Source organism: Colletes latitarsis, chromosome 5 (assembly GCF_051014445.1).
Source record: "Colletes latitarsis isolate SP2378_abdomen chromosome 5, iyColLati1, whole genome shotgun sequence".
Taxonomy (NCBI): domain Eukaryota; kingdom Metazoa; phylum Arthropoda; class Insecta; order Hymenoptera; family Colletidae; genus Colletes; species Colletes latitarsis.
In genome coordinates this window covers 23,432,056-23,446,723 of record NC_135138.1, presented here as the reverse complement: position 1 = coordinate 23,446,723, position 14,668 = coordinate 23,432,056, and the positions used below count along the sequence as shown (strand labels likewise).

The following is a 14,668-nucleotide window of genomic DNA, read 5'->3' as shown; positions in this document are numbered from 1 at the left end:
TTTACACGGGCAAACAAAAGATCTTTCATTTAAGAAATTGTTTTATCACTCTCCGTAAAAGAACCCCTATTTTGTATACTGTGCCATAAAAGGGTTCTTACACTCGATGGTGGCTTTTGAAAACTCTGTAATGAACGCCAAGTGTGTGCATTCTAGACATAAGAAATAAAAGAGTTCCTCTCCATGAAGTACTTGATAGGAAGTCTCTCGAGTCGATTCCTTCGCTTACCAGACCTTAGTCGCAGAGAAATCGGTGTTACCCGGGAGTCCAATCGTCCGTTTCAACACCGATCTGTCTACCAAATGCAGATTAGTTACGACCTGTACAACACTGAAGTACTGTACTTATTCTGGATCGAGTTTCCGAGAGCAGCGTGGCGGACAAAGAGCACCTGTACCTGGGCGATGCACTGGGAGACGACGTGATCAGGGAGCGCAGGGAACTGCTGCTTCAGCTCATGGAACAGCTGCATGATAGCGATGTTAGAGCAATGGCACTCCCCCATCGTGGGCCCCCATCCTCCTGGCAAGGCCTACCTGCGGGTGCCAGGTTCTCTCGTTACACCAGTTCATGCGATTCGTTGATAGAAACAGCCGATGATGAGACACGATCACTGACTCTGTTCATCGGACAGCGAGAAGACGAATGAATGTGTATTACGGCGGTCCTTATTCGTTTTTATCTCGATAGTTTATCAATTTCACCCTCCCAGAATAGTCTCGACAGACGAAAAAATAATTTCTGTAAGATACGAGTTCGATCGAATAAAGGGGGAACGCGTCTCACGGTTAGCGATGGGATTTGGAACGTTTCGAATCGATTTGTAAAAGAAAAATTCAAATAATTTCGAATCTGATTCGAAGCCTTAAAATCTTGGAAGTCCTGAATATTTTGGACTTCGGTAAGTTTTGAAAGGTTAACCCTTTCAACCCAAGTTTTTTTCTATTCGCAATTTAATTATTTTATTACTAGAAATCAATAATACTATACTAGGGATAGCTACATATTGATTTTCAAAGCTGTTGTATGATTTTGGAAATAGGGACAGTTTTATTCAGTGTGACATTTTGGGACACATTGACTGATTTGTCCCATTGACAGTGTTATTTGTTTTTCTAAACTTACGTGTATTAAGAAAATGCCCTGCTACTCTTATTTACCCTTTGCAATATACAGGGTGTTCAGTCACCCTTGGGAAAAATTTTAATGGGAGATTCTAGAGGACAAAATAAGATGAAAACCAAGAATACCAATTTATTGATTGAGATTTCATTAAAAAGTTATTAACGTTCAAAGTTCCGCCTGTAGAACGGCAATCTGCGTACAGCTGCATACGCGTGATAGCGCACCGTTATAGGTGGAACTTTAAACGTTAATAACTTTTTAATAGAACCTCGAACAATAAATTGGTATTCTTGATTTTCGTCTTATTTTGTCTTCCAAAATCTCCCATTAAAAATTTTCCTAGGAGTGACCGAACACCCTGTATATTGCAAAGGGTAGATAAGAGTAACAGAGCGTTTTCTTAATACACGTAAGTTTAGAGAAAGAAAATAACACCGACCTTACCACAGACAAGGTATACGAGTACACCTTACAACCAATGTATTTTTTTGGCCCATTTTTTTAAGGCACTACAGCTCGATTAATACGCATTGTTTGATTTTTGAATCATTAAAATCCTTCAATCCGTTCAGAAGTTACGATTTTTTAAACATATACATGAAATTTCGGGGAAACATTTCTGGCCACACAGTATATTTTCGATACAGAATTTTTTTCTCGAAAGTACATAGGATTTCGGAGGTGTATCTATTCACCAAAAATGATTATAATTGACTCCAGCAACCGAAAATAATTTTTCCAGATTGATTTGAAATTGTTTAATTTAATATTTCAATAACTTTTAACGAAGCCTCAATCAAGAAATTTTAATGGAAGATTCTGGAGGCCAAAATAAGACGAAAATCAAGAATACCAATTTGTTGATTGAGGCTTCGTTAAAAAGTTATGAATGTTTAAAGTCCGCCTGTGCAACCGTAATCTGCGAACAGCTGCGTATGTACGCGTGATAGCGCATCGTTCTACAGGCGGAACTTTAAACATTAATAACTTTTTAACGAAGCCTCAATCAACAAACTGGTATTCTTTATTTTCGTCTTAATTTGACTTCCAAAATCTCCCATTAAAAATTTTCCCAGGGTTGGCCGAATACCCTGTATATGAATGTAAATTAACTTTTCATTATTGCTATAAGGAAAGATATACAGGGTGTTCCGCATTTTTCCGTACACACTTCAGCAGTGTGTTCTACAAGTAAAGCTAAGACTAAAATGTTATATAACAAAAAATTCATAAATGCTTTGTCAAGAAGTTACAACAACAATACGACCTATGAAACTGGACTGAGATTGAGGACATTAAAATAAGAAAAAAAATTTAATGACAACAAAAAATTATCATCGAACAAAGAATATTTCAGCATCCAAGATAAATAATAAAAACTAAACTCTGATGAAGAAATGTTTAAGTTATCCACATAATTCTACGCTAAAAATATTGTTTCGTGCCGCAACTAGCAATTGCTCTCTTTAAACAAACTTTTAGTAAATTTGTTTGTTTAGTAACTAGAAAAACATCACATTTCATATTTTTGTCATAACTTCTTAACAAAGCATTTATGAATTTTCTCTTATACAGGGTCTTCGGCCACCCTTGGGAAAAATTTTAATAGGAGATTCTGGAGGCCAAAATAAGACGAAAATCAAGAATACAAATTTGTTGATGGAGGCTTCGTTAAAAAGTTATTAACAATTAAATTCAAAAATTTCAAATTGTTCTAAAAAAATTATTTTCGGTTGCGGGGGTCAATTACAATCATTTTTGGTGAATACACATAACTCCGAAATCCTACTCACTTTCGAGAAAAAAAATCGGATAGATGGTGATATTTTTCGGCGAAAAAAAAATTTTTCAAATCGTTCTAAAAAAATTATTTTCGGTTGCGGGGGTTAATTACAATCATTTTTGGTGAATAGACATATCCCCGAAATCTTGCGTATTTTCGAGAAAAAAATTCAGTACGGGCGGAACTTTAAACGTTAATAACTTTTTAACAAAGCCTCCATCAACAAATTGGTATTCTTGATTTTCGTCTTATTTTGGCCTTTAGAATCCCCCATTAAAATTTTTCCCAGGAGTAACCAAACACCCTGTATACCCCGACACGCAATCTCTTTATATTAATCTTCACGATATACGTATTATTATCGAATATTATTATTTTACTGTCTCCCGAATAGATCGTCCTTTTAGGAGTCTAGCAGTCAGGTTGAGAACCTCTGTCGCGCAAATCGCCTTGTAATTTCAATTCCGTTAACCTCTTGGCGTACGATTTAATTACAAGTATTTTCTCAAACGTATACTATTTAATCTCGTCTGAATTTGTTCATACATGCAATCCTCATGATAAATGTATTTGTATATTTATTGCATAATTTGCAAATGTTAAAATCTGCTGATTTTAATATCTATATTAAACTTCATGACGAGTGTTGCCTTGTTATTGCGGAATTTGAAATAAGGAACTTGCGACGAGTCAGACTCGTCATTGTACGCCAAGGGGTTAATAATAAAAATAGTGTTAAACAATGAGAGGCAAGTGCCAAGGAATTCGTCCTGGAATTTGTTCGAGTTCAAAGATACGTTTGCGAAAGGTTTGCTTTGAGCGGTGGTTAAATTTCAAAGGTCGATAAATCCGAAACACCCGGTACGTTACGGAATTAGCAACGAGTAATGAAACGGTGGACACCTGTGCCGCATGCCACGTAGGAGTGCTACATAATTAGCCGGCACTGCGCGTGCCACGCTCCCACGCGAACGCGCATGCGCGTCTCTCCCTACAGGTGCACTCACGTGTGCGCGTTGCGCAAAGTTACGCTAAATCTCCCCGACCCTGTCGACAGATTTATGAAAATCCAATCGAATTATCCGAAATACTGTTCACTCTCTATGCAATACTTGCAAGATGCTTTCGTTCGTCCGAGCCTCTGAATCGATTTCGCAAGCTCTGGAAGTTCGAATGCGAGCTGAAGCTACGTTTATACATACTTATAAATACACAAGGACGATCATAGATGTTTTCCTCAAAGACACGATCCATGTTAATTATGAACCTTATGAGTAGAGATGAACAAAATTCTTACAGTAACGTTATTATAGTCGTTATAAATAATTATTTATCTATTATCTCTAAATAATAATACAAGTTTTAATTCTTTAATTCAGGGTCAAGTTTAGAAATAACCGTCTTATTCCTGAACTTCTTCCTTTACTCTGTTTATATAAAATATTACTGTCGTATGTCCTGAGTAATAAAGATATTAAATACATAAATAAAATAAAATTATGGAATGAAGTGCTCTGCAACAAATGGATAAAAATTGTTATGACAATTATACGTTGGTTTTACTGATTATCTACATTTCTATGAAATTATTCGAAAATAATAATAATAATACTGTATACATTAAAAAAAAACTCAGAATTGAGTAAAAAAGAAAATAGAATGAAAAATAAGCGTTGCTTAAATTCGAAGACAAGGTACATACAAAGGCTGTTAACTTAATCTTTTATTCGATATTCGAATAAAATTTTGCCCGACACTTCTCGAAAATAAAAATCCGTTACGCGATGTCATCGATTCGAGAAAATGATCTACTGCGCATGCACGCATTTTGGTTTCTAACGTACAAATGTACCACAAACCATTATAACCAGCGAACAAACAGTAAACTTGCGTGAAACGATGTACCATCAAATAAGTAATTACCTTGTACAAGTGTCCAAACATTAACGTAGCTCTCGAATTCAAAACACTTGAGAACGTTTAGCGTAACATCGAAGGATGTTCATTCGATAGGAAGAAACTGAGAGGTTAGAGACTGTGCGCGTGCAATTCGCATTTGGCGTGGGGCCATACGAGAAAATAAAGTGCTAGAATTAATAATTTCCTTCTCTCTTTCTCCCTTCGTTTTGCACCTGGCAGTACCAAGTGTCAGGTGAGTGAAACATCAATCAGAGAGAAAACTGTTTATTGGCACGCGCCTTCGTCTACGAGCATCCCATCCGCTAAAAGGAAGAGCCCGAAAATGTTAAGTGTCGGTGCTTTCTAACCGACTACTTTTCAAACCGGCTGCACCGTTTCCATTACAAACCGAATGATGTAGAAAACTAGATAAATGTCCTCGAGAGCTGTTCCGTAAATGATACATTTTTATCTCCACCACTAGGGGGATCCCCCTTGAACCAGTGAGGCGAATTGTAACCGGAGACGTACAGTGAGTGTAAAAAGTATTCATACACTAGTCAATTTGAACAAAAACTTTGCAGAACTTTGTTTATTACAAAAATATGTCAACAAAAACATACATACATATTCTTAGAAATCTCTGGAACAAATGTCATTAACTACAAATTATTCATTTAGAATTATTATGAAAATATTAACAAATTTCCAGAAATTGGCGTGAAATATACGTGTAATAAGTATTCGTACACTTCTAATTTTACAACAAAAACTATAGATTTTAGTACATAAACGTAACAAAAATCAGTCTATTTGCTATTTTAGTATCTAGTGGGATTTCCTTTAGATTGTATAATCGCTTGAAGCCTTTGCGGCATTGAATTTACTAAATTTTTGATTATAGTACTAGAAATTTTGTTCCATTCCTCTAAAAGTGCATTTTTTAAATCTTGTTTCGAAGAAATGTGATGGTCTCGAATATCGATGTACATTTTGTGATCCATGATACCATCGATAAAATGGAGGGATCCAACCCCGCTCGCACTCATACAGCCCCAAACTGTGACTGATCCTCCTCCATGCTTTACGGTCGGCTTCAAATTTCTTTTTTCATACTCGGTGTTTTTTTTCCGCCATACTGTACATCGTCCATCTGACCCAAATATGTTAAATTTACTCTCATCAGTAAATATAATACGGTTCCAGTACTCCTTAGAAACATTAACGTACTCTTTCGCGAATTGCAATCGTTTCTTTCTATTAATTTCATTTACGAAATATTTCTTACGAACTACTCTGCCGTGATATCCTCTATCCGGTAAAAAATTACGCACTGTGCTACTGCATACATTAATGTCCAGATCATTTTTAAGTTCAGCTGTGATTTTCACCGCACTTATCTTTGGATTTTGCTTTATTTTTCGAATTATCCATCAGCCGATATACTCATTTATTATTTGTTTACGTCCATTTCTTGGATTATTTTTTACAGTTTTTCGATCGCCATATCTGTCAATGATTCCTTAAATCGTGGACCTCGGTCTATTTAAAACTTTAGAAATTTCACTCAGTGTTTTACACTTATTATGTAAATTTATAACAATTTTCCTTTCTTCTTCAGAGGTTTCCTTGCGTTTTCGTCCCATTTTACTAATAATTTCGTTGATAATGTTTGAATTTAGGATACTACCTATACCGACAGCGTCTCCAGGCATACTGATGCTAAGTATGTTTACATATCATGGATTATCTTGTAATCGTTCTATGTGGAATGTTACGAATCAAAGATTGTACGAATACTTATTACGCGTATATTTTAAGTCAATTTCTAGAAGTTTGTTAATATTTTCATAATAAATATAAATAAATAATTTATAGTTAATGACATTTGTTTCAGAGATTTCTAAGAATATGTATGTATATTTTTGTTAACATACTTTTGTAATAAACAAAGTTCTGCAAAGTTTTTGTTCAAATTGACTAGTGTACGAATACTTTTTACACTCACTATAGCTGTATTGCCTTCGTCACCTTCGTTTAACACGTTCCGTGCCGCGTGAGACGTATGCTGAACTTCTCGTTCAAGCCATTGGGTATTGTTATTGTAAAATGAAGAATTTTTTACAAATTTATTATGCAGTCAATTATGGGCATCTTAATATTACTATTGCTGCGTTTATTTGATTGTGGGCCGTATACGCTTCACGCGCCGTGGTAGTCATTTTTTTTTACTGGAATTTGTTGTAACTGCATATCGTGTTTCGATCAGTCACTTATTCGTGTGCCATTGATGCGACAATTACTGCTTTACTGAAGCTGGGTGTTTGGAATTCCAAACATGGTATATTGTAGGACGCGTCATTTAATTTCAAAGATTACTTAAACTATTCAAATCGCCGCGAATATGAATATACTGCTAAGGAAAGCAATGATGGATTAAGAATATTAAAATGAAAGGACAAGCGTGATGTCCTATTATCAACGAAACATTCTGACAAAACTGTGATTATGCAGCAAAAGAGGGAATATTGTAATAAAACCAAAGATTATTGTAGATTATAATGAAGGAAAGCATTATGTGGATGTCTCCGATCAAATGGATTCATAATGCAGTCCTCTGCGAAAAACAGTAAAATGGTACAAAAAAATTGTATTTGAACTTTGCCTAAACATAGCTGTTGTAAATGCATGAATTATACAGTGTTCGGCCACCCTAGGGAAAAATTTTAATGGGAGATTTTAGAAGTCAAAATAAGATGAAAATCAAGAATACTAATTTGTTGATGGAGACTTCGTTAAAAAGTTGGAGTAATGGTCGACCGTAGGGGAATCCCCAAGTAAAGCTCGCCAGTCGGTCATGGGGAACTCCCGTGCTTATGTATTACTATGGAAACAGTTTTATAAAACATTTCTTCGCTAACTTTGTAATTTCGTTGTATGGTTTATTAGGCCTGAATAAATTACATTTTATATTACTATCGCATCACAATATCAAATATGTATTTCTGCAGCTTTCAATGATACGAAAAAGATTCTCGAAAACATACCGGATACTTCAAAGTGAAGGACGGAGTGTATTGTGAAGAATAAAAGTTTTTTTCCAAGATCAACATTCTTTTAATGGAACGACAAATGTTTATTCTAGTAATATTAACAAAAAGCAAATTGAACCATGCATGATATGTTGACTTTCAGATAACCGAATCAAAATCTCAAAGTGACGACGAACAATTTCAATACTATTGAATAGTTATCTTTTTTGAAAACTGTATCTTTTCAGTAAACAACCATATACAGAGTGTTCGGCCACCCCTGGGAAAAATTCTAATGGGAGATTTTAGAGACCAAAATAAGTCGAAAATCAAGAATACTAATTTGTTGATGGAGGCTTCGTTAAAAAGTTATTAACATTTAAAGTTCCGCTCGTACTGAATTTTTTTCTCGAAAATGCACAGGATTTCGGGGGTATGTCTATTCACCAAAAATGATTGTAATTGACCCCCACAGCTAACAATATTTTTTTCAGAACGATTTGAAATATTTTAATTTCGTCGAAAAATTTCACAACTTCTCGAATTTTTGCTCGAAAATGCGTAGGAATTCGGGGGTATGCGTAATGACCAAAAATGATTGTAATTGACCCCCAGAGCCGAAAATAATTTTTCCAGAACGATGTGAAATTTCTTTTTTCGCTGAAAATTTCAGCACCTTACCACCCCCTGTCGATTTTTCTTAAAAATTCGTTTTTCATTTCTAATAAATTTGTTGGACACTGTACGGAAAAGTTGTTTAGTACTTCTTTGTAGGTACCCATGAGCTCTGTTTCAGAAAAAAATTTCAGTGAGATAACTTTACTATTGTAGGAGTTATGGTCGTCTGAAAATTGGACCATTTTTATAGGGTTTTTCTCATTTTGCGGAGTCAAGGAATAACTTTTCGAATATTTTTGGAATTTCTACATATTCTTCACCTAAATACGCGTTATTTGCCTGTTGAAACATTGAAATCGTCCATTCCATTCAGAAGTTATGACGTTTTAAAGATAGGTAAGAAATTTTGGAGTGACATTTCTGGCCTGAAATTATATTTTCGGTAAGGAATTTTATTCTTGAAAATGGGTAGGATTCCGGGGGTATATCTAATCACCAAAAATGATTGTAATTGATCCCCGCAACCGAAAATAATTTTTCCAAAACGATTTGAAATTTTTTAATTTTGTTGAGAAATTTCACACCTTTTCGAATTTTTTTTCTAGAAAGTGGGTAGGATTTCGAAGGTATGTCTAATGACCAAAAATGCTTGTAATTGGCCCCTGTAACTACATATAATTTTTTTAGTACAATTTGAAATTTTTTAATTTCGTCGAAAAATTTAGGCACCTAGATTTTCGGTAAGGAATTTTTTTCTCGAAAGTGCGTAGGATTTCGAGGATATGTATAATGACCACAAATGATTGTAATTGACCCCTGCAACCGAAAATAATTTTTTTAGAACGATTTGAAAAATTTTAGCACCTACCCCATTTTTTTTCTCGAAAGTGGATAGGATTTCGGACCCCCGCAATCAAAAATAATTTTTCCAGAACGATTTGAAATTTTTTAATTCAATTGTTAATAACTTTTTAACGAAGCCTCCATCAACAAATTGATATTCTTGATTTCCGTTTTATTTTGACCTCTAGAATCCCGCATTAAAATTTTTCCCAGGTGTCGCCGAACATCCTGTATACTATCCACTGACCTTGCGAAGATACAAATACGCACATGTTTTCGAGGTGCCATTAAACACCTTTCTCTAACTTCACTGACAGTGAGATATTTCACTCGAAATTGAACACGTTTTGGCACATAATTTCAGATTTTGTGCAAACTGAAATATTTTCAGAAATGTAATGTGTTACGGATATTTAAACTGGGGTGCTAAATCCATCTTTCTTCTTTAGCTACTGACTCTTCTATGTTCGAGGCGTCGACAAAGTACAATGAAATTCGAAAAACGATTCTCCTATTCCATAAGTGGTCATGACCGGACCCGGAATAGTGACATTTATCGAGTTTTCACAGGAACGCAATCCCTTTGAACGTTTCCGAACAGCATTCGAAATAATTTGCAAGCAGACGTTTTTGCTCTCTCCCGCAGTAGACTTTGCCAACACGTCGGTATCTTCGACACGCTAATGACGAAAATGCAAAATAAACGCGCGTAGGTAGATACTCGACGCGGAAACACGACAACGTATCAAATTTGTCCTGACCCCGTCGCAAATTGTGCATATCTAATACTAATTTAACATAACTCGTGTATTACGAGTTTCTAAGAGAGGGCAAAGCGGACATTTTTTCGTGGCGAAAAGGTGAAAAAGATTCTTTTAACTGGCCAAGAAGCATTGGCGTAGATACTGTACAGTGAGTTATAAAATTAATAGCACAGATGAAAATTTGATAGTAATGAGAAAAATAAAAAGATAATACGAGAGTTTTAGTATCTTTTCGTTATGAAATAGTTTAGATTCTTCAATGATAAAAATATCAAATAGAACACTAACATGGAAAAAATTCTTCTGTGAATAAAAATTTTGTAAAACAAATAAAAAATAAATTCTTTATCCAGCGATATTGTTCACAATGAGAGACTCCCAATAGATATTAAATTGCAAATAACGCTACTTCAATTAGGAATGCTATAAAATAATACACCATTGAATTATCGAATATTTCTATATTTCACATTATAATCTGAACAAGTTTGAGAATATCATTAGACATGGTAAACTAACGTCAATGTATTGAATGAAAATGAAAATTTCAATTGTAAAATGAAATATTTCATAATAAACGGTTACAAATTTAACTATTCGATCGAATAAACACAAATTAATTGTTATATGTTGGTTTTAATAGTTATTTATTATCCGAAATTTTGCCCGTCTCTGATAAAACAGTGTAATTGTAATTTAAAATTATTGACATAGTTTTGTATCTGAAAATTATTGGCACATTTCTTGTACTTTTATATTTTACTATAGTTAATTTTTAGATTGATATTCTGTTTGTATTACGACTTCTAAGAATCGTTTTGGCATTGACTCTATAACTTCTTTTAAATAATCGTCTTTGATATTTCGCCATTTTTCATTCAATATACTTCGCAGACTAGTTTTATTTGTAGTAGAGTGTTTATGTACTTTATTTTTTAGATAGTTATATAGTAACTATTACTATACAATTTTTAATTGACATTTCAGATTTCAATTCTGATAAAAACATTGTCAAATTGTTAAATTTTATAGTTAAATGGACACTAGAATTTTTAAGTGCATGAAAACAATTAATATATAGAATTATTATTATTTTTAATATATTATATTTTAATACCTAGATTATTACCAGTTGCATTTTTATTTAAATTGGAATATTCATATTGCGTTGTATACAGGGTGTTCGGCCACCCCTGGGAAAAATTTTAATGGGAGATTCTAGAGGCCAAATTAGACGCAAATTAAAAATACTAATTTATTGATGGAGGCTTCGTTAAAAAGTTAACAAAATTAAATTAAAAAATTTTAAATTATTCTAAAAAAATTATATGTAGTTACAAGGGTCAATTACAATCATTTTTAGTCATTACATATACCTCCGAAATCCTACGCATTTTCGAGAAAAAAATTCCTTACCGAAAATCTAATCTGAGGCCAGAAATGCACCCCCGAAATTTCATGCGTATCTCTAAAACATCATAACTTCTGAAAGGATTAGGGGATTTTAATGTTACAAACGGCAAACAACGGATATTTTGGTGAAAAATATGTAGGAATTCTAACAATATTGAAAAAATTGTTCCTTGACTCCGTGAACTTAGAAAAACCCCATAAAAATGGACCAAATTTCAAACGGTCATAACCCCTACAATAGTAAAGGTATCTCATTGAAATTTTTTTCTGAAGCAGAGCCCAGGGGTACCTACAAAAAAGTATTAGACAATTTTTCTGTAAGGTGTCAAACAAAATCATTAAAAACTAAAAACGAATGTTTAAGAAAAATCGTCAAAGGGCCTTTCAGCGAAAAAAAAATATTTCAAAATGTTCTGGGAAAATTATTTTCGGTTGCGGGGGTCAATTACAATCATTTTTGGTGAATAAACATACCCACAAATTCCTACCCATTTTGGAGAAAAAAATTCGAGAAAGTATGAAATTTTTCAACAAAATTAAAAAATTTTAAATCGTTCTGGAAAAATTATTTTCAGTTGCGGGGGTCAATTACGATAATTTTTGGTGAATAGATCTACTCGCGAAATCTTACCCACTTTCTAAAAAAAAATTCAGTACGATCGAAGCTTTAAACATTAATAACTTTTTAACGAATCCTCCATCAACAAATTAGTATTCTTGATTTCCGTCTTATTTTGACCTCTAGAATCTCCTATTAAAATTTTTTCCAGAGGTGGCCGAATACTCTGTATAGATGAAAAACCAAATGCATTCCAGAATCCTGTTGAGTATTGCTATTCTGTTGAAAATGAACCAAGATGCCATATTTGCGGTGACGTGGCAATAATAAATGTGCATGGTATAAGAAATCTTTATGTTTCAAACATTTTTTCGACGAGTACCACTATTGTCGGAAATACATAGAAAAATTGCTATACAAATTGTATGTTTTTATACTTTGCCACGATGTCGTAGGTGGGCAATAAACACAATTAATCTTTTCATTGTTGTTAAGAAACTTGTTACTGTCATTGTTACTTGTTACTTGTTACTGTATAATTTAGTGCAAGCCTACAGTGCTTCATTAAAATCAAAGTTAGAACGGCTGCTACTATAGTGGATGTGCGCGCAAGATGTAAATCATCAAAATCTGCAAAACTGTAGGAGGCAATTTTAAAATATTACATACCAATGGATTTGGAATAAAATGCTCGTCATTTTTTGTCATTATGAAAATTTCAATAAAATGAAAAATTAAGTTAATAAATTTTTTTTTGTTATAAACAAATTGTATTTTGTTAAATTTTTTAACACCATGTTATTGTACATAAGAAACCATTAACCTCGCCCATTAACAATTTTTTCGTATGTTTTTCCGTTTTCGAGATAGCCGTCTCGAGCCAAAACTTCAAGGGGTGGTTTCACCCCTTAAAGTCGAGTTACTGTAGCTAAAAAAAATACGTGCCGATTATTTTTGGCTGCTTTATGAGTGTACGAAGTTTCATCAAAATCGGAGCCGGACCGTTCGCGAACGTTCCTTGTTAGTGTGTGGTTTTGTTGATTATTAATAAAGGTTACTGTACCACTGAGTTATAAGTGTGATTTCTGTACGAAATTAAGTCTAATTACTAAACAGTATTTAAGCCAACGTGAGCTAAAATCTAGAATCACCACGAAATAAAAAATCTTGTAAGCGTTAACCAGTCAGCTGTGGCGACCTCTTCTCAGAGCGCGCACTTGTTTGTTTTATTTCGCTTTGACCTCCAAAGATTCTAAACATACTGAGATTTACGAATATATTTTAGTTTTCGCTAAAATTACAATTTAAATAGGAAATAGTAACTGAAGTTTACGCATGCCGAACATAGTCGTCAGATACAGCTGACTGGTTAAAAGGTCGTTAAGGTAAGTATGGTAACTATGCCAGTGTCGGCCGTTTAACACTTTAACTGCCACGTGACCCATATATGAGTCGCAGGATTTACCATTATGATGCTAGAAAAATTAATTCTCAAGTTAAGGCGTTGAGAGAAATAAATTTTAATAGAATTTGTGAATTTTAACAAGGTTACGAAAATAAGTAGTGAAACAAATTTTAGGTTACGTAGCTTACAATGGTCTAAAATCAAAATTTTACTTTTGCAGAATATTATACGGTTTTGATCTGACAGTGAACGTGTTAAGGAATAATAAAATTTCTTTTTACACGTTGTCATTATTAACACATTACCGACGGGAAACGAGTATTTTCGTTTTACGACAAATGTGTGTTTTTCTAGTAATTCCTTCGATAACACAAGAAAAAAATTCTATTATCCACGTATAACTTCTGAAAATTTGAATAAACTATATTAATTACAAAAACACTTATCACATTTTTAATATACACATGTTGAAGGAATTCTATATTATTAAAATCATCCTATAGTAAAGTTTCAATAAAAATGCCCCGTCGTTAATGTGTTAATACACTATTTTCTGTTATTCTTCCACAAGAAGAAGGCGCAGCGTGTTTACATCTCCACCTCTGTTGAAATCTGATAACCGTCTTACCATCACGGATATTGGTTGTTATTGGTCGAAAACGGTAACGAAGATTGATGGCAGAGACAATTCATGACTGAGTGAGACAGAATACCGCCAATGCTGCCGACACGAGTGAATATTTTGTCTCGCTCAGTCTCTCGATACGACCGCTGTCGATCTTCGTCACCGCCTTGGGCCAATACCGACCAATGCCGGTGGTGATGTGAGAGTCAGCTGACTGCAGCAGAAGTGGGAATGTAAACATGCTGTGCCCTTCTTCTCGTGGAAGGACGTGTTTTATACATCATTTTACACTTTGACTGCCAAACTGTGGCGCGCATATGGCCGCACGATGGCGCTTTACGTTGGAGTACTGGTCGACCGTACGGGAATCCCCCAATTGAAGCTCGCCACGCGGTCGCGGGGAAATCTCGTGCTTGTGTATTTTTTTTTCCTTCCAAGTTTAGAGTCGCATCAACAACAGAGGTTATTAGCGACTATTATTGGCCCGAATTATCTGTCTATGATAGCTATTTGGTTGGAAACTTGTTGAGGAAAAATTACAGGATTAACGAAGGGTGATGTCGTAGTCTTCATATATTGTCTAGAATTTCGATGGTTTCGC

General features: G+C 34.3%; 1 protein-coding gene across 9 annotated transcripts in view; it reads right to left on the bottom strand.

Annotated features, from left to right (window-relative positions):
* Positions 1-14,668, bottom strand: part of Tab2 (TAK1-associated binding protein 2) — a 94,055-nt gene that overhangs the window by 71,145 nt on the left and 8,242 nt on the right. For 2 of the 9 annotated variants that reach the window (XR_013079719.1, XM_076765704.1), the window contains exon 2: positions 393-620. The exons of 1 other annotated variant lie outside the window; for it this stretch is intronic. Coding sequence is in view for 2 of the 8 variants with exons in the window: in XM_076765704.1 (XP_076621819.1) it covers positions 393-506 (114 nt within the window). In the remaining 6 variants the exon portion in view is untranslated. Of the gene's footprint in view, positions 1-345; positions 621-4,832; positions 4,970-14,668 lie in introns of those variants that run through there. 6 more of the 9 variants (XR_013079723.1, XM_076765705.1, XR_013079721.1 and 3 more) reach the window with 5 other exon arrangements.